The sequence below is a fragment of the Ammospiza nelsoni genome, chromosome 28, assembly GCF_027579445.1.
Source record: "Ammospiza nelsoni isolate bAmmNel1 chromosome 28, bAmmNel1.pri, whole genome shotgun sequence".
In the NCBI taxonomy this organism is placed as follows: domain Eukaryota; kingdom Metazoa; phylum Chordata; class Aves; order Passeriformes; family Passerellidae; genus Ammospiza; species Ammospiza nelsoni.
The window spans coordinates 2,884,630-2,911,775 of record NC_080660.1 but is presented as its reverse complement, the minus strand read 5'-3'; the positions used below and the strand labels follow the sequence as shown (position 1 = coordinate 2,911,775).

The window sequence follows — 27,146 nt, the reverse complement described above, 5'->3', positions numbered from 1 at the left end:
CTCCAGCCTCCCCTGAGACCCCTGAGCACCCCCAGAACTCCCGGTGTCCCCATCCCAGCACCCCAAAACTCCCCCAGGGTCACCCCCATGTCCCCCCACCCAGGCCACGCCCACTGCCACGCCCACTGCCACGCCCACTGCAATGCCCGGTACATAACCACGCCTTCTTAGCCCCGCCCACTGCCTTGGCCCCGCCCATTGCCCCGCCCTCCGCGAGCCCCGCGCGCCCCCTGCCGGACGCGCCCGCACCTGCATTCCCCACTCTCCCCTCTGATTGGCCACCCGCTCCCAGCCAATGAGAGACAAGGAGTCAACACCCAGCCGCTGTCTCAGCCAATCGCAATGCGAAGCGGCGTCCCGCCTCCCGAGCGGGCAAGCACCGCCCCTACAGCCAATCAGCGCCGCGCCCGCAGGGCGATGGGCGGGCGCAGGAGGGCGTTTCCACCAATGGGCGCGGCGTGCGGCGCGGAGGGGGCGGGGTCATTGCGGCGGCTTCCAGAGAGTTCGGAGACGGCGGCGGAGCGGCGGCGGCGGTGAGTGAGGGGGGGGCGGCCCCGGGACCCCGCCGCGACCCCCGGAGCCCCCCGGGACCTCCCCAACCTCCCTGCGACCCCCGCCCCGCCCGTGTCAGCGGCGAGCCCGGCCCGCACAGCCCTGAGGCGGCTGCTCGCGGTGCCCTGAGGGCCTGCAGGGCTCCGGGGGGGCTCTGAGACGACCCCTCCTCCGGGAGTACCGGGTTCGGGTCCGCTCCGCCGCTCCGGTGCGAGGTGTGGGGGCCTCCCGGCCTGTGGACGGGCTGTCACCGTGTCACCTCTGCTCGGTGCGCGACCTGAGGGGCCGAACCGCCCCTCACGGGGCTGCTGGGCTGGAGCGACCCGGCCTGAGGGGCCCGGCCCCGGGGGACACGGGGGACAGACCCCGCTCCAGGCAAGGGGATCCCGCCTTGGGACGAACCGGCCCCGGGGGACACGGGGGACAGACCCCGCTCCAGGCAAGGGGATCCCACCTTGCGACGAACCGGCCCGGGAGGACAAACCCCGCTCCAGGCAAGGGGATCCCGCCTTGGGACGAACCGGCCCCGGGGGTCACGGGGGACAGATCCCGCTCCAGCCAAGGGGATCCCGCCTTGGACCGGACCGGCCCCGGTGAACAGACCCCGCTGCGGTCCCGGGGACCCGGTCCGGAGTGGGAAGCCGGGGTTATTTTCCCGAGCGCTCCCCGTGTCGCAAGATAAACGTGTCCCCACCCCACGCGGGGCTTATCGGCTGTGACACACGGCCCGGGGGGCCACCGGGCACCTCCGAGCCCGCCCCTCACTGCCGGACCACCGTGTGGTGCCCGGCTGTCCCCGGTGGCAGCGGTTCGGACATCCCGTGTCACCCGCTGTAATTGAGGGACACCAGGGATCAAAGCATTTTGGGGGACGGGACTTGGGGTCCCCTTGCAGCAGTTCTGTGTGGGGTTGTTGTCACCACTCTGTCACACTGTGGGGAAACTGAGGCAGGGCTGTGTAGAGGGAGAGCAGGGATCAAAGCGTTTTGGGGGGACGGGATTTGGGGTCCGTTTGCAGGAGCCCTCTGTGGGGTCTGGCTGTCGCGTTGTTGTCACCACCCCGTGTCCCACTGCGGGGAAACTGAGGCAAGGAGCCAGCAGGGCTCACCCAGCGGGGTTTTGGGGTCGCTCAGAGCTCCGGCTGGCTGGCAGCGCCACGCTCACAGCCCTGTCCTGTCCCAGCACATCACAGCAGCCGGGAAGATGGTGAAGGAGACGGGTTACTACGACCTGCTGGGCGTGCGGCCGGGCGCCAGCCTGGACGAGATCAAGCGGGCGTACCGGCGCCTGGCACTGCGCTACCACCCCGACAAGAACCCCAGCGAGGGCGAGCGGGTACGTGCGGCCCCCCCGGCCCCTCCCCGAGCCCCCCATGCCCAGCTGACCCCTCTGTGCCCTCCCCAGTTCAAGCAGATCTCGCAGGCCTACGAGGTGCTGTCGGACGCCCACAAACGGGCGCTGTACGACCGCGGAGGAGAGCGAGCCATGAAGGAGGGAGGCCTGGGGGGCCGCGGGGGAGGCGGCGGCTTCGGCTCCCCCATGGACATCTTCGACCTCTTCTTTGGAGGGGGAGTGAGGATGCGAGGCCGGGCAGACAGGAGAGGTGAGGGGTGAGGAATGAGGGACTTGCTGGTGACCTTGGGGTGGGTGGGAGGGTGGCCAGCACCATGAGGAGGTGACAACTCTGCTGGCACCTCTTGATGGGAGGAGATGATAGGAGGTGACAGCCTGCTGGGACCTTTTGGGTCTGGAGCATGATGGTCACTCAGGGTCTGGAGCATGATGGTCACTCAAAAGGTGACAACCCTGTTGGGACCTTTTGGTGGGAGGGGGCTGGTGCCCAGTACCATGAAGAGGTGACAAACTTGCTGGGACATTTTGGTGGGAGGGGGTTGGTGATCAGCACCATAAGGAGGTGACAAACCTGCTGGCACCTCTTGGTGGGAGCACTGTGAGGTGACAGGAGGTGACAAACTTGCTGGGACCTTTTGGTGGGATGGGGCTGGTGCCCAGCCTGGTGAGGAGGTGACAAACCTGCTGGGACCTCTTGGTGGGATGGGGCTGGTGCCCACCACAGCACTGGTTTGGAGGACAAGGGACTGCTGGGAAGCATGACTGGGAAAGGACTGGCACCCAAATGCAGTGTGACATTGATTCAGGGGGTCACAGAGGCTGGTGCCCAGCATGGCACTGGCTCAGGGTGACAGGAGCCTGGTCCCCAGCATGGCACTGGCTCAGGGGGTCACAGAGGCTGGTCCCCAGCATGGCACTGGCTCAGGGGGTCACAGAGGCTGGTGCCCAGCATGGCACTGGCTCAGGGATCCAGCCAGGCTCCCCAGGCCATCTCTGCCCCTGCGGCACAGCCTGCTGCAGCTCCTCACCACCCTCATTACTTTCTCTTCAAAGGGCCCTTCCCTGTCCCTGTCCCGGCTTTCCCCCGCCGTCCCCGGCCCCGGGGCTGGGCTGAGTCACCGCAGCAGCCCCGGGGTGGCAGCAGGGACGCGGGGCCAGCCCGGTGACTCGGGCCTGGGTCACAGGGACACGGTGACTCTGCCGGCTTCTTGCTGAGATGGCAGGAGTTAATTGCAGGGCAATTAGGAGGCCGAGGGAGTCATCTGGAGCAGCTGGGGGTGGCTGAGAGCCCCGGGGTGGGAGCCGTGCCCTGCCCACGCTGGGGACCCGGCACTGCCCCGGGGTGGCATCCAGGCTTGGAGTGAAGCTGTCCCTGCTGTGTCCTTGAGGAAGGAGCAGGGCTGGCTCACCCGGTGAGCCTGAGCAGTGCCCAGTGCCTGTCTGGGGCTGGCACAAGGCTGGTGCTGAGCCAGGCTTTCCCCATGCCCAGGGAAGACAGTGGTGCACCAGCTCTCCGTGTCGCTGGAGGATCTGTACAACGGCTCCACACGGAAGCTGTCCCTGCAGAAAAACATCATCTGCCGCAAGTGTGGAGGTGAGTGAGGGGCCGAGGGGCCGCCCCAGCACCCCCTAAGCCAATATCTGACCCCCTGCCCCCCCTGGCACAGGCTGCGGGGTGCGGGAGGGCGCCCAGAGGAGGTGCCCCAAGTGCCACGGCTCGGGCATGGAGGTTCGCATCCACCAGCTGGGGCCCAGCATGATCCAGCAGATCCAGACCGTGTGCTCGCAGTGCCAGGGCCAGGGCGAGTGGATCCGGCCCCGCGACTGCTGCCTCACCTGCAACGGCCGCAAGGTGGTGCGGGAGAAGAAAATCCTCAGCGTGCACCTGGATAAAGGTGAGGCACGGCTGCCTGCACGGGGGGGTCACCCCAGAGCGCCACACGGGCTCTGAGCCTCCTTCACCCCCCTCTCAGGCATGAAGGACGGGCAGAAAATCACCTTCCACGAGGAAGGGGACCAGGTGCCCGGCCTGGAGCCCGGGGACATCATCATCGTGCTGGATCAGAAGGAACATCCTGTTTTCCGGCGCAGCGGTGACGACCTGATTGTCAGGAGGGAGATCAGCCTGGCAGACGCCCTGTGTGGGTGCAGGCAGGTGATCCACACCCTGGACAACCGCACCCTGCTCGTGTCCTCCCCGCCAGGTGAGGGGCACTCAGCACCTGGGAGGGGCACAGCACCACAGGGATGTGCCCCCTGTTGATGGAGTGGCAAAACTGTCCTTTGTCTCCTTGAAAAGGAGAAAAGCCCAGTTTATCTCCTCAATTAGGTAAAAAGACAGCTCATGAGAGGTGTCGCCACCTCCGCGGGGGATTTCACCTCAAACTTAACGATGGCCAGTTGGACAGGAGCTGAAAGTCCCACCTAAGCAATTTAGTAGAAAAAGAAGAGAACAAGGGAAATAATCACTTTGGTGAAGTGTTTTAGGGTCTCTTGCACCTGACTCTGCTTTTCTATGTAAAGAGTTTTGTTATTTTGCCTTCCCAACACTACCAAGGAAGCCATCCTGCTGATTTTATGCCTTCTAAAGTAGCTGAGCTATCTTGGGTGTGATAAATCTCCAAGAATTTATAAGACCTAGCTCAAGGAGACCAGTACATCACACCAGCGGGGTCACCCTCATCTCTGTTTCTCAGGTGATGTGATCCGACCTGGGGACCTGAAGTGCATCCCCAACGAGGGCATGCCCGTCTACAGGAGCCCCTTCCAGAAAGGAAAACTCATCCTGCAGTTCGAGGTGAGCTGGGGCAGGATGCTGAGACTCCACATCTCCCACCTGCGACCTTCCCGAGCTGCTTTACAGGTGAAGCTGCTCCTCTGTGTGCCCTCAGGTGAAGTTCCCCGAGCCGGGCTGGCTCCCCACCGACCGCCTGCGGCAGCTGCAGGGCTTCTTCCCGCCGCAGGAGGAGGTGATGGCCACGGAGGACACGGAGGAGGTGGAGCTCAGCGATTACACGGCTCACAGCGGGCCGGGCCGGCGGCCCTACGCGGGGGAAGCTTATCACGAGGATGATTTCGAGGACGGGATGAGGCAGCATGTGCAGTGCCAGACCTCATAGCGGGGTGGGGCCCGGGAGCAGGCGGGGCGCAGGCGGGGCAGGGGAGGGGCTGCCACCTTCAGGGATGTATATAGGGCGCCTTTCCGACAGCACTTCACCTTCCCCGGCCCCACGGAGCCGGCAGAGCCCCCCTGCCCTGCCGGGTGAGCCCCCTGCCCTGCCATGGGGGGCGCGGGGTGGGCTCCAGCTGCCGCTGCTGGATTGGAGCAGTAACACAGGGGGTACCCGCTGCCCCTGCCTCAGTTTCCCCATCTGCAGTGTGGGGAGCAGGGGAAGTGCCCCAGTCCCACCCCCGCCCTGGGGACCTGCTGCCCGGGCCCCCAGCTCCTTGCTTCGCCCGTTTCTTTCCTTACTGGAGCCTGGCTCAGGCCTGGGATGCAGAGGGGGTGGCTCTTTTCTCTTTGCACAGGACAGGAGGGGTTGGGGGGGACCCGTCCCTTTCCTTTAATTTATTTTTGGAAGAATTTTAGAAGTTTTTCTTTTTCTTTTTTTTTTTTTTTTGTGGGGGGGCGGAGATGAGGGGGGTGGTGACTTTGTACTTGGCATTAAATGCGAATCCCAACTCGGTGTGTGGGGTTGAGCCTGGGCATGCTGTGGGACAGGGTGTGGGGCAGGTTATGGGGTTGAGCCTGGGGCACACTGTGGGGCAGGGTGTGGGGTTGAACATGGGGCAGGGTGTGGGACTAAACATGGGAGTGTGTGGGGTTGAGTGTGAGACAGAGTGTGGGGCGGGGTATGGGGTTGAGCATGGGACAATGTGTGGGGCTGAGCATGGGACAGGTTATGGGGTGAGCCTGGGGAAGGGTGCAGGGTTGAGTGTGGGACAGGGTGTGGGGTTGAACATGGGACAATGTGTGGGGCAGGTTATGGGGTTGGGTGTGGGACAGGCTGTGGGGTTGAACATGGGACAGTTTGTGGGGCAGGATGTGGGGTTAAGCCTGGGACAGAGTGTGGGGTTGAACATGGGACAGAGCCTGGGACAGTGTGTGGGGCAGGTTATAGGGTTGAGCAATGTGTGGGGCTGAGCATGGGGCAGGTGTGGGGTTGAACATGGGACAGGGTGTGGGGCAGGTTATGGGGTTGGGTGTGGGACAGGCTGTGGTGTTGAACATGGGGCAGGGTGTGGGGTTTAGCCAGGGGCATACTGTGGGACAGTGTGTGGGGCAGGTTATGGGGTTGAGCCTGGGGAAGGGTATGGGGTTGATTGTGGGGCAGGGTGTGGGACAGGCTGTGGGGTTGAGTGTGGGGTTGAACATGGGGCAGGCTGTGGGGTCGAACGTGGGGCAGGGTGTGGGGTAAGCCTGGGACAGGGTGTGGGGCAGGTTATGGGGTTGAGCATGGGGCTGTGTATGGGGCAGGGTGTGGGGTTGAGCTTGGGGCAGGGTGTGGGGTTGAACATGGGGCTGTGTATGGGGCAGGCTGTGGGGTTGAACATGGGGCAGGGTGTGGGGTTGAGCGTGGGGCAGCATTAGCCCCAGGGCAGTGACTCTGCCCCGCTTTGATCTCGGGCGTGCCTCAGTTTCCCCATCCTTACCCAACCGGCTCCGGCTGCTGCCTTCCCTGCCCCGGCTGCTCCTCCTGCTGCAGACCCCAGGCCTGGCTGGGGAGGGGTCTGTCCCATTCCCTCCCCCCTGTGCCAGCCCTGCAGCCCCCCTTGTCCCCTGTGTGCACACCCCAGTCCCTCTCTGTGTCCTTGTCCCTTCCAGAGCCCTTCTGGACCCTCTGTATCATCCCAGCATCCCTGGAGACCCCAAACAGAGGCAGATTCACCCCAAATGGCTTCAACCCTGCACTCACCCTGTGGGTGATTGCAGCCACGGCACAGAGCTGGGTTACTGAGCTGATAAGGAGGACCCCTCCCCCAGAAATTTCCCTGCTATGGGGGGCAACTGCATCCCAGACACCCCCTGCCCCCTCCACGTGCTGGACCAGGCTCCCCTCTGCAGTGGGAGGGGGGTGAAACCCCCCAGCCCTGCCCAGGAGAGCCCAGGCCGGGGGGGCTCTGTGGGGTTGGGGTTGGAGCTCCCTCCCTCCCCTGGAACCCAGGAAAGCTCCGGCGCCAGCTGCAGCTGCAGGGGGGGAGGAGGAGGAGGAGGAGGCAAGGAGAACAATGCTGGCCGGCCGCCAGCCGAGGGGAGAAGGGGGGAGCTCCTGCCCAGCCCCGGCCCGGCGGGCACAGGGAGGGCTGAGCGCGGGCGGTGACAGTGACAGTCCCTGTCCCCCGGGGCTCCTCCCTGAGCCACCCAGGCAGCATTGTCCCTGCTGCCCCGAGCCATGGGGACACCCTCCTGCCACGCTGGGCACAGGGGCCATGTGTCAGAGCCCACCTGGGCACCTGGCACCATGGCTGCGTGGTGCCCCAGCCGTGCCAGGCACCGAGCAGGGTCCCCAAGTTGTCACACAGCCAGAGAGCCCTCTGGAGAGCAGGGCAGCTGAGAGATGCCCCTGGGGCTGGCACCTCCATGTCCCCAACTCCTCTGTCACTCAGGACATTTTGGGGTGTGGGGGATGCCAAGGTGCCAACCTGGACCATCCAGGGTGGGCTCTGAGCTGGGCAGAGCCAGCCTGGGGGGTGTGGGGGTGACTGGGGGGGATTGTTCCTCCAGCTCAGCCTCCCTCCTCTACCTCATCCCCAGCGTCACCAGGGCTGGATGCCCCCCATGCCTGTGTGTCTGTCTGTCCCTTTAAGACACCCCTGTCCTGTCCCTCTGTCCCCTTCAGGGACACCCCTGCCCTGTCCCCCTATGCCCTGTAAGGACACCCCTGTCCTGTCCCCTGTAGGGACACCCCTGTCCTGTCCCTCTGTCCCCTATAGGGACACTTCTGTCCTGTCCCCTTGTCCCTTTTAGGGACACCCTTGTCCTGTCCCCCTGTCCCTCTGTCCCCTTTAGGGACACCCCTGTCCCTCTGTCCCCTTTAGGGACATCCCAGCGACCCCCCCCCCGCCCGTATTCAGGCAGACCGAAGCCCCCTCCCCGCACGGATGAGACAAACGCGGTTCCCCCACACCCATCCCAAGCTCAGCTTCCAGAAAAATGCCCGGGAAAAATTCCGGGGTGAGGGGCCGGGGCCCCCCAGGGTCGCGCATTCATTGCCCGCTTTGTCTCCGCACATGAAAGGCGAGGGGCCAGCCCGGCCCCCTGCCCAGCCCGGGGGGCAGCGGGGTCACCGGGCGGGATTAGTGCCGGATTAGCGGCGCCGGGACCGCGACACCACCCAGGCAGAGCTGCGGGAGGGGGGCTCAGCCCCCCGGAGCAGTTTTGGGGTCACTCACCCACGGCCCCTCCGCCCCAGCTCCGCAATTCGCTTTTGTTCCGAGAGCAGCCGAGCTCCGGGGAGGGGGCGCTTTCCTCCAGGGACCCCCCGGGACCCCCGGGCCGCTGTGGGGGGAGCGCAGGCAGCCCCAGCCCCCCTCTCCCCCCATTTCTGGGAGTCCCGGAGCCCCCCCAGAGCTCCCCCAGGCCGAGGCGAAGCGGAGCCGTCCCCGGGGCTCCGGGGAAAGCGGAGATTCCTCCGGCGGGGGCGGGGGGCACGGCTGGATTCCATTACCGGCGGCTCCCGGGGTCTCGGGGGGTGAAGTGGGGAGGGGGCCGGGACCCCCGGCAGAGGCGGGACACGGCCCTGGGAACGGCGCCAGGGGTGATGGGCGCCTGCCAAGCGTCCACCTGGAGATACCGGAGCCTTCCTCCCCCTCCTCCTCCTCCTCCTCCCCAGGGAAGGTGTAATTCCACCCTCGCTGCTCCTGGACGGGCTCCCGGGGTGCGGGAGCACAGCCCGGCCGTGGGGGTGAGGCCAACAGCGAGCCCCGGCTCCATTCTCCATCCCCCCATGACAACACCGAGCCCCGGCTCCCTTCTCCTTCCCCCCATCACACACCGAGCGCCGGCTCCTTTCTCCATCCCCCCATCACAACACCGAGCCCCGGCTCCTTTCTCCTTCCCCCCATCACAACACCGAGCCCCGGCTCCTTTCTCCTTCCCCTCATCACAACACCGAGCCCCGGCTCCTTTCTCCATCCCCCCATCACAACACCGAGCCCCGGCTCCTTTCTCCATCCCCCCATCACAACACCGAGCCCCGGCTCCTTTCTCCTTCCCCCCATCAGCGCTCGGTGGGGCGGCGCCCCCCAACTGCCCCTCGGGAGGGGGGCAGTGCCCCAGAGGGGTCCCGGCCCGGTCTGGGGGAGCCGAGCTGGGCAGGGAACGGGGGGCAGGAGCAGCACCCCAAAGCTCGAGGCAGGGCAGTGCTGCACCCCGATCCTCCCTGAATCCCGACCCTGCACCCCGATCCTCCCTGAACCCCCAGCTCAGCCCCGTTGTCCCGGGCTAATTAACTCCAATCCCATGCAGAGCAATTAGCGGCCAGCCCGGTAATTAACAAACCACAGAACAAACCCAGGGGGTGCCCCCGGCTCCCCCACCCCAGCCCGGATTGGGGTCTCATGCTGAGAGCTGGGGTAGAGCACAAAGCCCCGGCCCCACACCGCCCTCCCTGCCCCACAATCAGCCATGGTCACCCCACAGTCACCCCAGGGTCACCCCACAGTCACCCCGGTGCCACCACCCGCTTCCCACGCGAGATGTGCCAACCCCGCTGCCGCCCTCGCCCCCGGCCCCTTGCGCAATGGCCCCACAGAGGTTGTGGGGGGCAGGATCTGGGTGTGGGATTTGGGGTGCCAGATGTGGGGTGTGGGATTTGGGGGGTGGGATCCAGGGGGAAGCACCTGGAGTGTGGGATTTGGGGTGTGGGATCTGCAGTGTGGTATTTGGGGGGTGAGATTTGGGGCGTGGGATCTGGGGTGCAGAATCTGGGGTGTGGGATCTGGAGTGTGGGATCCAGGGAGAAGGATCCAGGGTGTGGGATCTGGAGTGTGGGATCTGAGCTGTGGGATTTGGGGTGTGGGATCCAAGGGGAAGGATCTGGGGTGTGGGATTTGGGGTGTGGGATTTGGGGTGCGAGATGTGGAGTGTGGGATTTGGGGGGTGGGATCCAGGGGCAAGGATCTGGGGTGTGGGATTTGGGGGGTGGGATCTGGAGTGTGGTATTTGGGGGGTGAGATTTGGGGTGTGGGATCTGGGGTGCAGAATCTGGGGTGTAGGATCTGGAGTGTGGGATCTGAAGTGTAGGATTTGGGGGTGGGATCTGGGGTGTGAGATTTGGGGTGCGGCGTCTGGAGTGTGAGATTTGGGGTGTGAGCTATGGAGTGTGGGATCTTGGGTGCAGAATCTGGGGTGTGTGATGTGGGGAGAAGGATCTGGAGTGTGGGATTTGGGGTGTGGGATCTGGAGTGTGAGATTTGGGGTGCGAGCTATGGAGCGTGGGATCTTGGGTGCAGAATCCGGGGTGTGTGATGTGGGGAGAACGATCTGAAGTGTGGGATTTGGGTGTGGGATCCAGAGGGAAGGATCCAGGCTGTGGGATCTGGAGTGTGGGATCTGAGCTGTGGGATTTGGGGTGTGGGATTTGGGGTGTGGGATCCAAGGGGAAGGATCTGGGGTGTGGGATTTGGGATGTGGGATCTAGAGTGTGGGATTTGGGGTGCGAGATGTGGAGTGTGGGATTTGGGGGGTGAGATTTGGGGTGTGGGATCCAGGGGGAAGGATCTGGGGTGTGGGATTTGGGGTGTGGGATCTGGAATGTGGTATTTGGGGGGTGAGATTTGGGGTGTGGGATCTGGAGTGCAGAATCTGGGGTGTAGGATCTGGAGTGTGGGATCTGAAGTGTAGGATTTGGGGGGTGGGATCTGGGGTGTGAGATTTGGGGTGCGAGCTATGGAGTGTGGGATCTTGGGTGCAGAATCCAGGGTGTGTGATGTGGGGAGAAGGATCTGAAGTGTGGGATTTGGGGTGTGGAATTTGGGGTGCAGAATCCAGGGTGAAAGATCCAGTGTGTGGGATCTGGAGTGAGGAAATCTGGGGTGCAGAATCTGAGGTGTGGGATCTGGAGTGTGGGATCCAGGGAGAAGGATCCAGGGTGTGGGATCTGAGCTGTGGGATTTGGGGTGTGGGATCTGGGTGCAGAATCCAGGGTGAAAGATCTGGGGTGTGGAAATCTGGGGTGCAGAATCCTGGGTGTGGGATTTGGGGTGTGAGATCTGGAGTGTGGGATTTGGGGTGCAGAATCCAAGGTGAAAGATCTGGGGTGTGGTATCTAGTGTGTAGAAATCTGGGGTGTGGAAATCCGGGGTGTGGAATCCAGCGTGTGGGACTCAGACTGCAGGATTTGGGGTGCAAAATCCGAGGTGTCGGATTCAGACTGTGGGATTTGGGGTGCAGAATCCAGGGTGTGGAATCTGGAGTGTGGGATTTGGAGTGTGAGATTTGTGGTGTGGGATATGGGGTGGAGGATCCAAGTTGTCAGATTCAGACTGTGGAATCTGGGGTGCAGAATCCAGGGTGTGGAATCTGGAATGTGGGACTTGGGGTGCAGGATGAAGGGTGTGGGACTCAGACTGCAGGATTTGGGGTACAGAATCTAGGATGTTGGATGCAGGCTGCAGATCTAGAGCACAGAATGTGGGATGTGGCATTTGGGGTGCAGAATCCGAGGTGAAAGATCTGGGGTGTGGTATCCAGTGTGTAGAAATCTGGGGTGTGGAAATCTGGGGTGTGGAATCCAGCATGTGGGACTCAGACTGCAGGATTTGGGGTACAGGATTCAGACTGTGGGATTTGGGGTGCAGAATCCAGGGTGAAAGATCTGGGGTGTGGTATCTGGTGTGTAGAAATCTGGGATGTGCAATCCAGCATGTGAGATTCAGACCGCAGGATGTGGAGTGCAAAATCCGAGGTGTCAGATTCAGACTGCGGGATTTGGGGTGCAGAATCAGGGATGTGGAATCTGGAATGTGGGATTTGGGGTGCAGGATGCAGGGTGTGGGATCCAGACTGTGGGATTTGGGGTGCACAGTCCGGGATGTGGAATCTGGAATGTGGGATTTGGGGTGCAGGATGCAGGGTGTGGGATCCAGACTGTGGGATTTGGGGTGCAGAATCTGGGGTGTCAGATTCAGACTGTGGGATCTGGAGTGCAGAATCTGGGGTGTCAGATTCAGACTGTGGGATCTGGGGTGCAGAATCTGGGGTGTCAGATCCAGACTGTGGGATTTGAGGTGCAGAATCTGGGGTGTCAGATTCAGACTGTGGGATTTGGAGTGCAGAATCTGGGGTGTCAGATTCAGACTGGGATTTGGGGTGCAGAATCTGGGGTGTCAGATTCAGACTGTGGGATTTGGAGTGCAGAATCTGGGGTGTCAGATTCAGACTGTGGGATCTGGGGTGCAGAATCTGGGGTGTCAGATCCAGACTGTGGGATTTGGGGTGCAGAATCTGGGGTGTCAGATTCAGACTGGGATTTGGGGTGCAGAATCTGGGGTGTCAGATTCAGACTGGGATTTGGGGTGCAGAATCTGGGGTGTCAGATTCAGACTGTGGGATCTGGGGTGCAGGATGCAGGGTGTGGGATTTGGAGTGTGGAATCCAGGCTTTGGGATCTGGAGTGTGGGATATGGCGTGGAGGATCCGAGGTGTCAGATTCAGACTGCAGGATTTGGGGTGCAGAATTTGGGATGTGGGATCCAGAGCCCCCAGGGTGTGGGATCTGTGTGCCAATGGGGCAGGAGGAGAGTCAGGGATGCCCCTGGGGAGGGGTCACAGGACATTTATTGAAAAATGGACGAAAGAACAGAGGGAAGGGGAGGCGGCTGGGATCCGGCGCTGCCCCAGGCTGGGGGGGTTCGCTGTCCCCATCTGTACCATATTCACAAATAAATACTGGGGAGGGGCGGCGGGGCAGGGCTGGGGGCTGCGGGAACCAAGAGCAGCCCAGCAGAAGCCAAAGCAGCTGGAAGCAGCCCCAAAGGCAGGGAGGGGCCGCGTTACCCCCCGCCGCAGCCGGCACCGAGCCAGCCCCGAGAGCAGAGCGGGGCCAGGACGGGCCGGGAGCTTCTGCTGGCCCCGAGAACCCCGCCCTGCACGGGGAGGGAAATGCGGGTGTGTGTGACCCCCCAGAAAAGGGGGTTCGGGGATGCAACACCCGCCCTGTGGCAGGGGAGCAGCGCAGGGGGCTGTGGGGACGCGGGGAGGGGAGGGGGGATGTGGCGAGGGGTCACTGAGCGGGGGGGTCACTCCCGAATGTACACCCGGGTGCACACAACGTCATCGGCCGTCATGGTCTGCGGGGAGAGGGGGGCGGTCACAGGTGTGGATGTGGATGTGCCCCCCCGTGTCCCCATCCTGTCCCCATCCACCCCCTCCTGCCCCCATTCTCCTCTTCCTGTCCCCTTTCCCCCTCCTGTCCCCATCCCAGCTCCTCCTGTCCCATCTGGCCCCTCCTGTCCCCATCCACCCTCTCCTGTCCCCTCCTGTCCCATCCACCCCTCCTGTCCCCATCCCAGTGGGTTCCTGTCCCATCTGCCCCCTCCTGTCCCATCCGCCCCCTCCTGCCCCCTTTCCCCTTCTCCTGTCCCATCCATCCCCTCGTGTCCCCATCCCAACACATTCCTGTCCCCATCTATCCCCTCTTGTCCCCTTTCCCCCTCTCCTGTCCCCCTCCACCCACGCTGTCCCCATCCATCCCCTCCTGTCCCCATCTCAGCCCTTCCTGTCCCCTTTCCCCTGCTCTTGCCCCCATTCTTCCCCTCCTGTCCCTTTGCCCCTCTCCTGTCCCCATCCCGGCCCCTTCTGTCCCCATTCTCCCCCTCCTGTCCCATTTGCCCCCTCCTGTCCCCATTCCCCTCCTCCTGTCCCCTTCCCACCCCTTCCTGTCCCCATCCACCTTCTCCTGTCCCATCCCAGCCCCTACTGCCCAATCCCAGTGTGCTCCTGTCCCCTTTCCCCTTCTCCTGTCCCCATCCACCCCCTCCTGTCCCTAACTGTCCCCTCCTGTCCCCATCCACGCCCTCCTGCCCCATTTGCCCCCTCCTGTCCCCATCCCAGCTCCTCCTGTCCCATCCACCCCCTCTTGTCCCCATCTGCCCCTTCTGTCCCCTTTCCCCCTGTCCTGTCCCATTCCAGCCCCCTCCTGTCCCCATCCCAACACATTCCTGTCCCCATCCATCCCCTCCTGTCCCCATCCATCCCCTCCTGTCCCCATCCCAACACATTCCTGTCCCCATCCATCCCCTCCTGTCCCCATCTATCCCCTCTTGTCCCCTTTCCCCCTCTCCTGTCCCCATCCACCCAGTCCTGTCCCCAGCCCAGTGCGTTCCTGTCCCCTCCTGTCCCCATTCCCCCCCTCCTGTCCCCATCCCGGCTCTGAAGGAATTCCCAGCAGGCAGCGCTGCCCCCAAGCCCCGGTTGGCCCTGGTTAGTCCCGGTTGGCCCTGGTTAGTCCCGGTTGGTCCCGGTTAGTCCCGTTTGGCCCCGGTTAGTCCCGGTTCCCCGTTGTTCCCCTCACCAGGATGAGCTCCCCATCGTTGCTCATCTCCCGGGACCAGCCCGTCCTGGGCCCGTCTCCCTTGAGCAGGCGCTGCTCGCACACCATCTTGTTCTTGTTCTCATCCTCCCACCTGGCCAGGCTCTGCGGGCACGGGGGGCAGCGATTGGGGGGCGTGTGGGCACCCCCGGGCACCTCCTGCCCACCCCGGGGGCAGAATGGGGCATTTGTCCCTGTGCCAGGGGGGTGTGGGGGCACTGGGCATCAGGGGGGCACAGGGAGGGGATGGGGGCACAATGGGGGCTACAATGAGGGGTTGGGGGCACAGGAAGGGGTTGGGGGCACAATGAGGGGTTGGGGGAACAGGGAAGGGGTTGAGGGCACAGGGAGAGGTTGAGGGGCACGAGGAGGGGATGAGGGGCACAATGGGGGGCTGAGGGGCACAGGGAGAGGTTGATGGCACAGGGAAGGGGTTGGGGGCACAGGAAGGGGTTGGGGGCACAGGGAGAGGTTGAGGGGCACAACGGGGGGCAGAGTGGCACAGGGAGAGGTTGATGGCACAGGGAAGAGGTTGGCAGGGAAAGGGTTGGGGGCACAAAGAGGGGATGGGGGCACAACTGGGGCTGGAGGGCACGAGGAGGTCAGGGGCACAGGGAGGGGATGCTGGCACAGGAAAGGGGGTTGGGGGCACAGGGAGAGATTGAGGGGCACAATGAGGGGTTGGGGGCACAGGGAGGGGTTGGGGGCACAGGGAGAGATTGAGGGGCACAGTGAGAGGTTGGCAGGGAAGGGGCTGGGGGCACGGGGAAGGAGATGGGGGCAAAACAGGGGTTGGGGGCACAGGGAAGGGTTGAGTGGCACAGTGAGGGGATGAGGGGCACCATGAGGGGTTGATGGCACAGGGAAGGGGATGGGGGGCACAGGAAAGGGGTTGAGGGGCATGGGGAGAGGTTAAGGGGCACAATGGGGCATTGGGGGCACAGGGAGGGGATGAGGGCACAATGAGGGATTGGGGGCACAGGTAAGGGGTTGGCAGGGAAGGGGTTTGGGGGCACAGAGAGGGGATGGGGGCACAGGTAAGGGGTTGAGGGGCACAGAGAGGGGATGAGGGGCACAACGAGAGGATGATGGCAGAGGAAAGGGGTTGATGGCATGGAGGGGGGAACAGGGAAGGGGATGAGGGGCACAATGGGGGGTTGGGGGCACAGGGAAAGGGTTGGGTGGCACAACAAGGGGATGAGGGGCACAATGAGGGGTTTGGGGTACAGGGAAAGGTTTGGGGGAACAGGGAAGGGGATGGGGGCACAACAGGGGTTAGGGGGCACGGGGAAGGGGTTGAGGGGCACGGGGAAGAGGCTGAGGGGCACAACGAGGGGATGATGGCACAAGGAAGGGGTTGAGGGGTACAATGAGGGATTGGGGGCACAGAGAAGGGTTGAGGGGCACAACAAGGGGATGATGGCACAGGGAACGGGGTTGGGGGCACAGGGAGGGGATGGAGGGTGCAATGAGGGGTTGGGGTCACTGGGAAGGGGTTGGGGGACCCAGGGCAGGATGGGGGTGCAGGAGGGGATTGGGGGACCCAGGAAAGGCCGGGGGGGCACAAGGAGAGGTTGGGCTGCAGGAGCAGGGGAAGCAGCTGCGGGGAGAAAGGCATTTGTGCACAGACAGACACGCACACAGACAGACAGACACAGTCACACTGACACTCACACACACAGAGTCACACACAGTCACACAATCACACTGACACTCAGACTGACACACTCACATGCACACACACACAGAGTCACATTCATACACACAGTCACACCCACAAACTCTCTCACACTCACATTCACACACGGTCACACACACAGAGATACACACAGTCACACACACACTCACACACAGTCACACACAGTCATACACACACACAGTCATACACAGGCACACACAGCCATACACAGACACACAGACACTCACATTCAGACACACACAGCCATACACAGACACACACACACTCACATTCACACACACACTGACACACACAGTCACACACAGGCACACACAGACACACCCACATTCACACACAGTCACACACAGTCACACCCACACTGATACACACAGTCACACACAGTCACACCCACATTCACACACACACTGACACACACAGTCACACAGTCACTCAGACGCACTCACTCACACATGCAGACACACAATCACAATCACACAGTCACACTCACAGTCTCACACTCAGTCTCACACACACAGTCATACTTACACACAGACACACTCTCACACTCAGACACACCCACACTGACACACACTCTCACACTCAGTCTCACACATGCACAGTCACACCCACACCCTCATACAGTTTCACACTCACACACACACTCACACCCGTATTCACACTCAGTCTCACACAGACACACTCACACACAGACACACTCTCACACAGACACACTCACACTGTCTCACACTCTTATTCACACTTACACACCCCCACACACAGTCACACACACCCACACTTTCATGCTCACACATAGACACACACACTCTCAAACTCTCACACTCACTTTCACACACACTCTTACACTGACACATCACACTCTCGCACACACTCTCACACTCAGACTCACTCCCACTCTCACACACCCTCACACTCATACACTGTCTCTCACACTCATTTACACTCACTCTCACACTCACTCTCACACTCACTCTCACACCCACTCTCACAGACTTTCACCCACTCACACCCTTACTCACACTCACACACCCTCACACACAGTCTCACACACTCTCTCATGCACACACTGTCTCACTCACACAGTGACACATCACACAATCTCACACTCACACTGTCTCCCACTCTCACACATTCTCACACACCTGCACTCACTCTCACACACTCTCACACTCACACACACTTTCACACTCTCTCACACTCACACCCTCTCACACTCACACACTCACTCTCACTCACACAGTGACACATCACACAATCTCACTCTCAAACTCACACACACTTTCACACTCTCACTCTCACACTCACACCCACTCTCACACTCACTCTCACTCACCCAGTGACACATCACACAATCTCACACTCACACAATCTCACACTCACACTGTCTCCCACTCTCACTCTCACACACTCTCACACTCTCACTCACAGTGACACAATCTCACACTCACACACTCACTCACACCCACTCACACTGTCACACTCACTCAGTGACACATCACACAGTCTCCCACTCTCACACACCTGCACTCACTCTCACACTCTCACACACACACTCCCACACTCACTCTCACTCACAGTGACACAATCTCACACTCACACATTGTCTCCCACTCTCACACACCTGCACTCACTCTCATACACACACTCTCACACTCTCACTCACACTCTCTCATGCACACACTCATACTCTCACACTCACACACTCACTCTCACTCACCCAGTGACACATCACACAGTCTCACACTCTCACACTGTTTCCCACTCTCACACATTCTCACACACCTGCACTCACTCACACACTCACACACACACTTTCACCCTCTCACACCCATACCCACACCCACTCTCTCACTCACACTCTCACACCCACGCTCACACTCACTCTCACACCCACTCCCCCTCTCCCCGCTGTGCCCCCGTGCCAGCCCCACCTTGCAGGGCCGCCCGTCCACCGTCTGCTCCTCGAACTCCTCCCCGACCCTGAAGCGGATCTCGGTGGTGCGCACGGGGGTGCACGTGCGGATGTAGAAGCTCTCGCCGTCCCCGTCCTGCCGGATCTCCACCGCCGGCTTGGCCGCCGCCGCCACCGCGATCTTCCTCAGCATCACGTTCACGCCTGGGGGGCACGGTGACACCGAGGGGGCACGGTGACCAGGGGCATGGTGACACCGAGAGGGCATGGTGACACTGAGAGGGCACAGTGACCAGGGGCACGGTGACACTGAGAGGGCATGGTGACACTGAGAGGGCATGGTGACACCGAGAGGGCACAGTGACCAGGGGCATGGTGACACCGAGAGGGCACGGTGACCAGGGGCATGGTGACACTGAGAGGGCATGGTGACACTGAGAGGACACAGTGACCAGGGGCACGGTGGCACCGAGAGGGCACGGTGACCGAGGGGCATGGTGACACCGAGAGGGCATGGTGACACCGAGAGGGCACAGTGACCAGGGGCATGGTGACACCGAGAGGGCAGGGTGACACCGAGAGGGCACAGTGACCAGGGGCATGGTGACACCGAGAGGGCACGGTGACCAGGGGCATGGTGACACCGAGGGGGCACAGTCACCCAGGGCACGGTGACACTGAGAGGGCACGGTCACGCGTGGAGTGGCACCGAGAGGGCACGGTGACTGAGGGGGCACGGTGACACTGAGAGGGCACGGTGATCAAGGGGCATGGTAACACTGAGAGGGCACAGTCACCCAGGGCACAGTGACACTGAGAGGGCATGGTGACAGGGGGCACAGTGACACCGAGAGGGCACGGTGACCAGGGGCACGGTGCCACTGAGAGGGCACAGTGACTGAGGGGCATGGTGCCACTGAGAGGGACGGTGACTGAGGGGGCACAGTGGCACCGAGAGGGCACAGTGACTGAGGAGCATGGTGCCACTGAGAGGGACGGTGACTGAGGGGGCACAGTGGCACCAAGAGGGCACAGTCACCCGGGGGAAGCGCGAGGGGTGGCACTGAGAGTGCCCAGTGACCCGGAGGGCAGGGTGGTGCCCAGTGACCAAGAGTCACTGAGTGTGCCCAGTGACCCGGGGGAGGCATGGTGGTGTCCGGTGAGCCAAGGAGAGTGGTGGCACCAAGCAGTGCCCAGTGACCCAAGGGGAGCGGTGGTGCCCAGTGACCAGGGGAACACGGTGGTGCCCAGTGACCTGAGGGGGACATGGTGGTGCCCGGTGACCAGGGGAATACGGTGGTGCCCGGTGACCAGGGGAATACGGTGGTGCCCAGTGACCCAAGAGGAGCAGTGGTGCCCAGTGACCCGAGGGGGACATGGTGGTGCCCAGTGACCAGGGGAACACGGTGGTGCCCGGTGACCAGTGGAACACGGTGGTGCCCAGTGACCCGAGGGGGACATGGTGGTGCCCGGTGACCAGGGGAACACGGTGGTGCCCAGCGACCCAAGGGGGACATGGTGGTGCCCGGTGATCAGGGGATGCAGTGGCACTGAGAGTGCCCGGTGATCAAGGGGAACATGGTGGTACCCGGTGACCCAGGGGGAGGGCACGGTGGCACTGAGAGTGCCCAGTTACCCGGGGAGTGGCACCGATCATGCCCAGTGACCCAGGTGGGCACAGCGGCACCCGGTGACCGCGGGTCAGCCCCGCACTCTGCAGTGCCACCTCCCAGGGCACAGCGAGGGCCGCAGGTGGCTCCAGGCAGCCCAAGGAGGGAGGGGAGGGACAGCCGAGCCCCCCCCCCCCGCCCCAGGGCCACATCTGGCCACATCTGGCTCTCGTTACCTGCGGAGGGGGCGGCGGCGGCGCCGGATGCGCCCCGGGGAAGGCACGGGGGTGACAGCGGGGACAAGGGCCCCTGCGCTCGGTGTGACCCGTGTGACCCCCCCGGGGCTCCCGCCTTCCCCCCTCGGCAGCTGCGGCTTTGTCCCCGCTCATCCATCACGGCCCGGCTGTCACCGGGGGGCTCTTTGGGGACATTGTTCCCGTGTCACCTCCCTGAGAGGGTCCCCGCACAAAGGGGGGGAGGACCCGACCCCCCCCCACAAAATGGGACGGGACAAATCCCCCCACAACACCCCCAGGGTGGATTCACACCGGAGACCCCAAACACGGCCCCCCAAATGATGGTAATGGGGGTGGGGGGGCACAAACAGCCCCCAAAGGGAGCAAAACCACGGCTGGGGGGGCGGCTGGGGTCTGTACCCCCCAAATCTGCCTTTATCGTCCCTAAATTTGCCTGTATCCCCCCTAAATCTGTCTGCACCCCCCCAAATCTGTCTGTACCCTCCCAAATCTGCCTTTATTCCCCCCAAATCTGTCTCTACCCCCCCAAATCTGCCTATAACCCCCAAATCTGTTTGTACCCCTGCAAATCTGCCTGTATCCCCCCAAAATCTGTCTGTACCCCTGCAAATCTGTCTGTATCCCCCCTAAATCTGCCTCTATTCCCCCAAAATCTGTTTGTACCCCCCAAATCTGCCTGTATCCCCTCAAAATCTGCCTGTATCCCCCCAAATCTGCCTCTACCCCTCCCCAAATCTGCCTGTACCCCCCTAAATCTTTCTGTACCCCCCAAAATCTGCCTTTATCACCCCAAATCTGCCTGTACCCCCCTAAATCTTTCTGTATCCCACCAAATTTGCCTTTACCACCCCAAATCTGCCTCTACCCCTCCAAATCTGCCTCTACCCCCCTAAATCTGCCTCTACCCCCCCTAAATCTGTCTGTACCCCCCCCAAATCTGCCTCTACCCCCCCTAAATCTGTCTGTACCCCCCCCAAATCTGCCTCTACCCCCCCTAAATCTGTCTGTACCCCCTCCAAATCTGCCTCTACCCCCCCTAAATCTGCCTGCACCCCAATGGGAGCCCCCATTTGCGCCGTGGGAAAGCAGGAGGGTTCCGGGGGGGGTTTTTTTTTTGGCAGATTTATTTTCCTGCCGAGGTTTCCCCGAGCCGGTTCCATCAGCGGGGCCAGGGCAGAGCCGGGGGATCGGGAGTGAAACCCAAGAAAGTGATAATTATCCTGAAATATTCGTTCCGTATCCCCTAACCTGGAAAATATTTCTGCTCCGGGGCTGGCGAGGAGCGGGTCAGGAGGAGGAGGGGGGGAGATGGATTTGATCCTGCGCAAAACCCCGGGGACCCCCCCAAAATTCCAGCCCCCCCACCGTGAGTTCTGGCTCTCCCCACCCACCCTCGGCTCTGCCACGGGGCTGAGATGAGAAAGGGGAGAGCGGGACCCCAAAAAACCCCACAAAATCCTCACAAAACCCCCACAAAATGGGTCCTGCTCGGGGTGGTTTGGTTGTCCACAAAATGGGGGGGGGGGGGGGGGCACAGGTGAACCCGCGGGAGATTTTGGGGTGGGGGGCGGAGGGGAGCACCAGGGTGGGGAAACTGAGGCAGGAAAGGGGTGGGGGATCCCTCGGGGTGGTGCCTGTGACTCCTCAGCGGGCACCGAGCGTCAGAGCTCGGGGAAAAGGGGGAGCAAAAGGGATCCCCGCGGCACACGGCGGCTCCGGGCACCGCCGGGCTGCAAAAGGGTTTGGAGATGGGGGAAATGGGGGGAAAATGGGGGGAACCCCCCGGACCCCAGCCCCAGTGAGCCCCGAGGATTGGGGGATCCACTCACCCAGAGCCTTCAGCAGCTCCTCGAAGTTCTCCGAGCTCTTCATCTTCCAGTTGCCGGAGAAGTTGGGCATCGCGGCTGCCAAGCTGGGGGGCACAGGGAGGGCACAGAGAGGGCACGGGGTGGGCACGGGGTGGGCACAGGGAGGGGAATGAGCGCTCCGAGGGCTCCCTCGGTACCGGCACGGCCGCTCGCCCGCTCGCTCCGTCTGTCTGTCCGTCCGTGCCGTCCCGCCCGCGCCGTTTTATCGCCGGGCTGGTCCCACCCCCCTCGGCCCCGGCCCCGGTTTGGGGGCTCCGCGCTCACCTGAGGAGGGGGAGAGCCCAGGCCGAGCCCCCCGCCCCGGTTTGGGGGTGTAGGTGCTGGCTGGAGCTCTGTCCGTGCCCCCCAAATCCCCCCGAGATCCGTACCCTGATCGGCTGCCCAGGCTGGGGCACCTCCCTGGTGCCCCTCGATCGCCAGCATCCCCCCAAATCTGTCTGCACCCCCAAATCTGCCCATAACCCCCAAATCTGCCTGTATCCCCCCTAAATCTGCCCGCACCCCACATGTGCTGCACCCCCAAATCTGTCTGTACCCCCAAATCTGCCTGTATCCCCCCCTAAATCTGCCCGCACCCCTCAAATCTGTCTGCACCCCCAAATCTGCCCATAACCCCCAAATCTGCCTGTATCCCCCCAAATCTGTCTGCACCCCACATGTGCTGCACCCCCAAATCTGTCTGTACCCCCCAAATCTGTCTGTACCCCTCCAAGCCGCCTGCACCCCCGAATCTGCTTGTAGCCCCCAAATCTGTCTCCACCCTCCAAATCTGCCTGTATCCCCCCTAAATCCGCCCGCACCCCTCAAATCTGTCTGTACCCCCCAAAATCTGTCTGTACCCCCCAAGCTGCCTCTACCCCTGCAAATCTGCCTGTACCCCCCAAAATCTGTCTGTACCCCTCAAATCTGTCTGGACCCTCCCAAACGTCCTGCACCCCCTCTAAATCTGCCTCTACCCCCCAAATTTGCCTCTACCCCCCCCAAATCTGCTTGCATCCCCCCCAAATCTGCCTATACCCCCCCAAATCTCTCTGTACCCCCTCAAATCTGTCAGTACCCCCCCAAACCTGCTTGTATCTCCCCAAGTATGTCTGTACCCCCAAAATCTGTCTGTACCCCAAAATCTGCCTATACCCCCAAATGTGTCTGTACCCCCAAATGTGTCTGTACCCCCCAAATGTGCCTGTACCCCAAAATCTGCCTATACCCCCAAATCTGGCTGTACCCCCAAATCTGCCTGTACCCCAAAATCTGTCTGTACCCCCCAAATATGTCTTTTCCTCAAAATCTGTCTGTACCCCAAAATCTGCCTGTACCCCAAAATCTGCCTGTACCCCCCAAATGTGTCTGTACCCCCAAATCTGTCTGTACTCCCCAAAATCTGTCTGTACCCCAAAATCTGTCTGTACCCCAAATGTGTCTGTACCCCCCAAATGTGCCTGTACCCCAAAATCTGTCTGTACCCCCAAATCTGCCTGTACCCCCCAAATCTGCCTGTACCCCAAAATCTGCCTGTACCCCAAAATATGTCTGTACCCCAAAATCTGCCTGTACCCCCAAATGTGTCTGTACCCCCCAAATATGTCTGTACCCCAAAATCTGGCTGTACCCCAAAATCTGCCTGTACCCCCAAATGTGTCTGTACCCCCAAATCTGTCTGCACCCCCCGAGTGTGCCCAGGGCACGCGTGTTTCACAGCTGTGTGACGCTGGCACGGGCACGTGTGGGTGCCTGTGCTCACTTGTGCACACGTGGGTTTGATCCTCGACTTTGCCAGCCTCAACATCACGCACAAACTCGCACAAAAACACTCCCAAACTCACAGAAAATATCACATATAAACTCATACAAACTCACAAAAAAACTCAGACACAAACTCAAAAACTCACCAAAAAAATTCACACACGAAACTCAAAAAACTCACACAAAAATTCACATATAAACTCACAAACTCACACAAAACGTACAAAAATTCACGCACAAACTCACACAAAATTCACATATAAACTCACAAACTCACACAAAAGCTCACACAAAAATTCACACTCAAACTCACAGAAACACTCCCAAACTCACAGAAAATTCGCACACAAACTCACACACAAACTCACACAAAAACTCACACAAAAACTCACACAAAAACTCACACAAAAACTCACACAAAAACTCACACAAAAACTCACACAAAAACTCACACAAAAACTCACACAAAAACTCACACAAAAACTCCCAAACTCACAGAAAAATTCAGACATAAACTCAAAAAACTCACACAAAAATTCACATATAAAGTCACAAACTCACAAAAAACTCACAAAAAATTCACACTCAAACTCACAGAAACACTCCCAAACTCACAGAAAATTCGCACACAAACTCACACAAAAACTCACACAAAAATTCACATATAAACTCACACAAAAATTCACACATAAAATCAAAAACTGACACAAGAACTCACACAAAAATTCACATATAAACTCACAAACTCACACAAAAACTCACACAAAAAATTCACATATAAACTCACAAACTCACGCAAAAACTCACACAAAAACTCACACAAAAACTCCCAAACTCACAGAAAAATTCAGACATAAACTCAAAAAACTCACACAAAAATTCACATATAAAGTCACAAACTCACAAAAAACTCACAAAAAATTCACACTCAAACTCACAAAAACACTCCCAAACTCACAGAAAATTCGCACACAAACTCACACAAAAATTCACACAAAAACTCACGCAAAAACTCACACAAAAAATTCACATATAAACTCAAAAACTCACGCAAAAAATTCACATATAAACTCACAGACTCCCACAAAAAATTCACATATAAACTCACAAACTCACGCAAAAACTCACACAAAAATTCACACAAAAACTCAAAATCTCACACAAAAAATTCACATATAAACTCACACAAAAATTCAAAACCCACACCAAAACACACGCAAAAAATTCACATATAAACTCACAGACTAACACAAAAAATTCACATATAAACTCACACACTCACGCAAAAACACAAAAAATTCACATATAAACTCACAGACTCACACAAAAAATTCACATATAAACTCACAAACTCACGCAAAAACTCACACAAAAATTCACACAAAAACTCAAAATCTCACACAAAAAATTCACACATAAACTCACAGACTCACACAAAAAATTCACATATAAACTCACGCAAAAACTCACACAAAAATTCAAAACTCACACCAAAACACACACAAAAAATTCACACATAAACTCACAAACTCACACAACAGCTCACACAAAAATTCAAAACTCACACCAAAACACACACAAAAAATTCACATATAAACTCACAGTCTCACACAAAAAATTCACATATAAACTCACAAACTCACGCAAAAACTCACACAAAAATTCACACAAAAACTCAAAATCTCACACAAAAAAATTCACACAAAAACTCAAAATCTCCCACAAAAAATTCAGATATAAACTCACAAACTCCCACAAAAATTCAGAACTCCCACCAAACCTCACTCCGAAGGCCCGGCCGGGTCAGCGCTCGCTGGAGCTGCCAGGGGCAGGTGGATCCCCCTCTCCCTCCGAGGGATTTTTTTTCCGAGCTTTCTCCACCCTGGGAAGGTCAGGCTGTGCCTCGGGGCCGCTTCTGGGCAAGAAAAGCCAGAAGTGGCGTTTCTGGTTGAGCAGGAGCTCCGGGATGGAAGGAGAGAGGAAATCTTCAGTGATTTAGGGTGCAAAGGTTTCACAGAGCCCCCCCCTGCTCGTGGTCACGTCCCCCCAGAAGCTCCGGTTGGGGCCAAGTCGCGGCTTGCCCATCCCTAATCCCCTGGAGAACAGGATTGCTCACCGGGCTCCGGCACGGACAGACAGACGGACGGGCTGGGGAGGGGGTGCTGCACCCCGAATCTGTCACTCCGGAGGTGCAGGAGAGGCCTCCCCCCCGTGTGGAGTGGCTGGGGTTTGCTCAAAATCTGGGGGAAGTCATAATCTCCATTTCAAGGGGGGGAAAATAATCTCTGTTCTAATGGGGGGGGGGACGAAAATCATGTCCATTTCATGGGGGAAAAATGTCATCTCCATTTCAAGGGGGGAAAAATAATCTCTATTCTAGGGGGGGGAACGAAAATCATCTCCATTTCATGGGGGAAAAATGTCATCTCCATTCCAGGGGGAAAAAAATCATCTCCATTCCAGGGGGGGAAAATTATTCTAGGGGGGGGAACGAAAATCATCTCCATTCCATGGGTGAAAAATGTCATCTCCATTTCAAGGGGGGAAAAATAATCTCTGTTCTGGGGGGGGGAACCAAAATCATGTCCATTTCATGGGGGAAAAATGTCATCTCCATTCCAGGGGAAAAAAAATCATCTCCATTCCAGGGGGGGAAAATTATTCTAGGGGGGGGAACGAAAATCATGTCCATTCCATGGGGGGAAAAATGTCATCTCCATTTCAAGGGGGGAAAAATAATCTCTGTTCTGGGGGGGGAACCAAAATCATGTCCATTCTAGGGGGGGAAAATAATCTCTATTCTAGGGGGGGAACGAAAATCATGTCCATTCCATGGGGGAAAAATGTAATCTCCGTTTCAAGGGGGGAAAAATAATCTCTATTCCAAGGGGGGGGGGGAACGAAAATCATGTCCATTTCATGGGGAAAAAATGTCATCTCCATTTCAAGGGGGGAAAAATAATCTGTGTTCCAAGGGGGAGAAAAAAAATCTTCTCTGTTTCAGGAGGGGGGGGGGGAAATAATCTCCATTCCAGGGGGAAAAAAGTCATCTCCATTCCAGGGGAAAAAAAATCATCTCCATTCCAGGGGGGGAAAATTATCTCTATTCTAGGGGGGGGGAACAAAAATCATCTCCATTTTAGGGGGGAAAAATCATCTCCATTCCAAGGGGGGAAAAAATATAATCTCCATTCCAGGGGGGAAACAAAAATCATCTCCATTTCAAGGGGGAAAAAAATCATCTCCATTTCAGGGGGGGAGAAAAAATCATCTCCATTTCTAGGGGAAAAAAAAATAATCTCCATTCCGGGGGGGAAAAGAATCATCTCCATTTCAGAGGGGAAAAAAATAATTTCCATTCTAGGGGGGAAAAAAAAAATAATCTCCATTCTAGGGGGAAAAAATCATCTCCATTTCAAGGGGGGAAAAAATATAATCTCCATTCCAGGGGGGAAACAAAAATCATCTCCATTTCAAGGGGGAAAAAAATCATCTCCATTTCAGGGGGGGAGAAAAAATCATCTCCATTTCTAGGGGAAAAAAAAATAATCTCCATTCCGGGGGGGAAAAGAATCATCTCCATTTCAGAGGGGAAAAAAATAATTTCCATTCTAGGGGGGAA

At 59.3% G+C, this 27,146-nt stretch overlaps 2 protein-coding genes across 5 annotated transcripts; one reads left to right on the top strand and one right to left on the bottom strand.

Annotated features, from left to right (window-relative positions):
* Positions 1-480: 480 nt before the first annotated feature.
* On the top strand, positions 481-5,496 carry LOC132084884 (dnaJ homolog subfamily A member 1-like). Of its 2 annotated transcripts, XM_059490165.1 has the most exons (8): positions 481-533; positions 1,735-1,887; positions 1,957-2,155; positions 3,395-3,499; positions 3,573-3,800; positions 3,879-4,109; positions 4,602-4,702; positions 4,797-5,496. In XM_059490165.1, exons 2-8 carry the CDS (start codon positions 1,756-1,758, stop codon positions 5,022-5,024), a joined length of 1,224 nt encoding a protein of 407 aa, XP_059346148.1. In that variant the 5' UTR covers positions 481-533; positions 1,735-1,755; the 3' UTR covers positions 5,025-5,496. The 2 variants fall into 2 exon arrangements, with proteins under 2 accessions (XP_059346148.1, XP_059346147.1); XM_059490164.1 differs by having other exon boundaries at positions 491-533; positions 1,735-2,155.
* A 7,170-nt stretch (positions 5,497-12,666) lies between these two features.
* On the bottom strand, positions 12,667-25,433 carry CRABP2 (cellular retinoic acid binding protein 2). Of its 3 annotated transcripts, none has more exons than XM_059490427.1 (5): positions 25,305-25,433; positions 21,743-21,825; positions 18,066-18,250; positions 14,421-14,543; positions 12,667-13,197 (listed from the first exon to the last, which is right to left on the bottom strand). In XM_059490427.1, the coding sequence occupies exons 2-5, from the start codon at positions 21,810-21,812 to the stop codon at positions 13,147-13,149; spliced, it is 429 nt and encodes a 142-aa protein (XP_059346410.1). In that variant the 5' UTR covers positions 21,813-21,825; positions 25,305-25,433; the 3' UTR covers positions 12,667-13,146. The 3 variants fall into 3 exon arrangements, with proteins under 3 accessions (XP_059346410.1, XP_059346411.1, XP_059346412.1); XM_059490428.1 differs by having other exon boundaries at positions 25,300-25,366; XM_059490429.1 differs by lacking the exon at positions 25,305-25,433 and adding an exon at positions 25,271-25,286.
* Between the last annotated feature and the right edge of the window lie 1,713 nt (positions 25,434-27,146).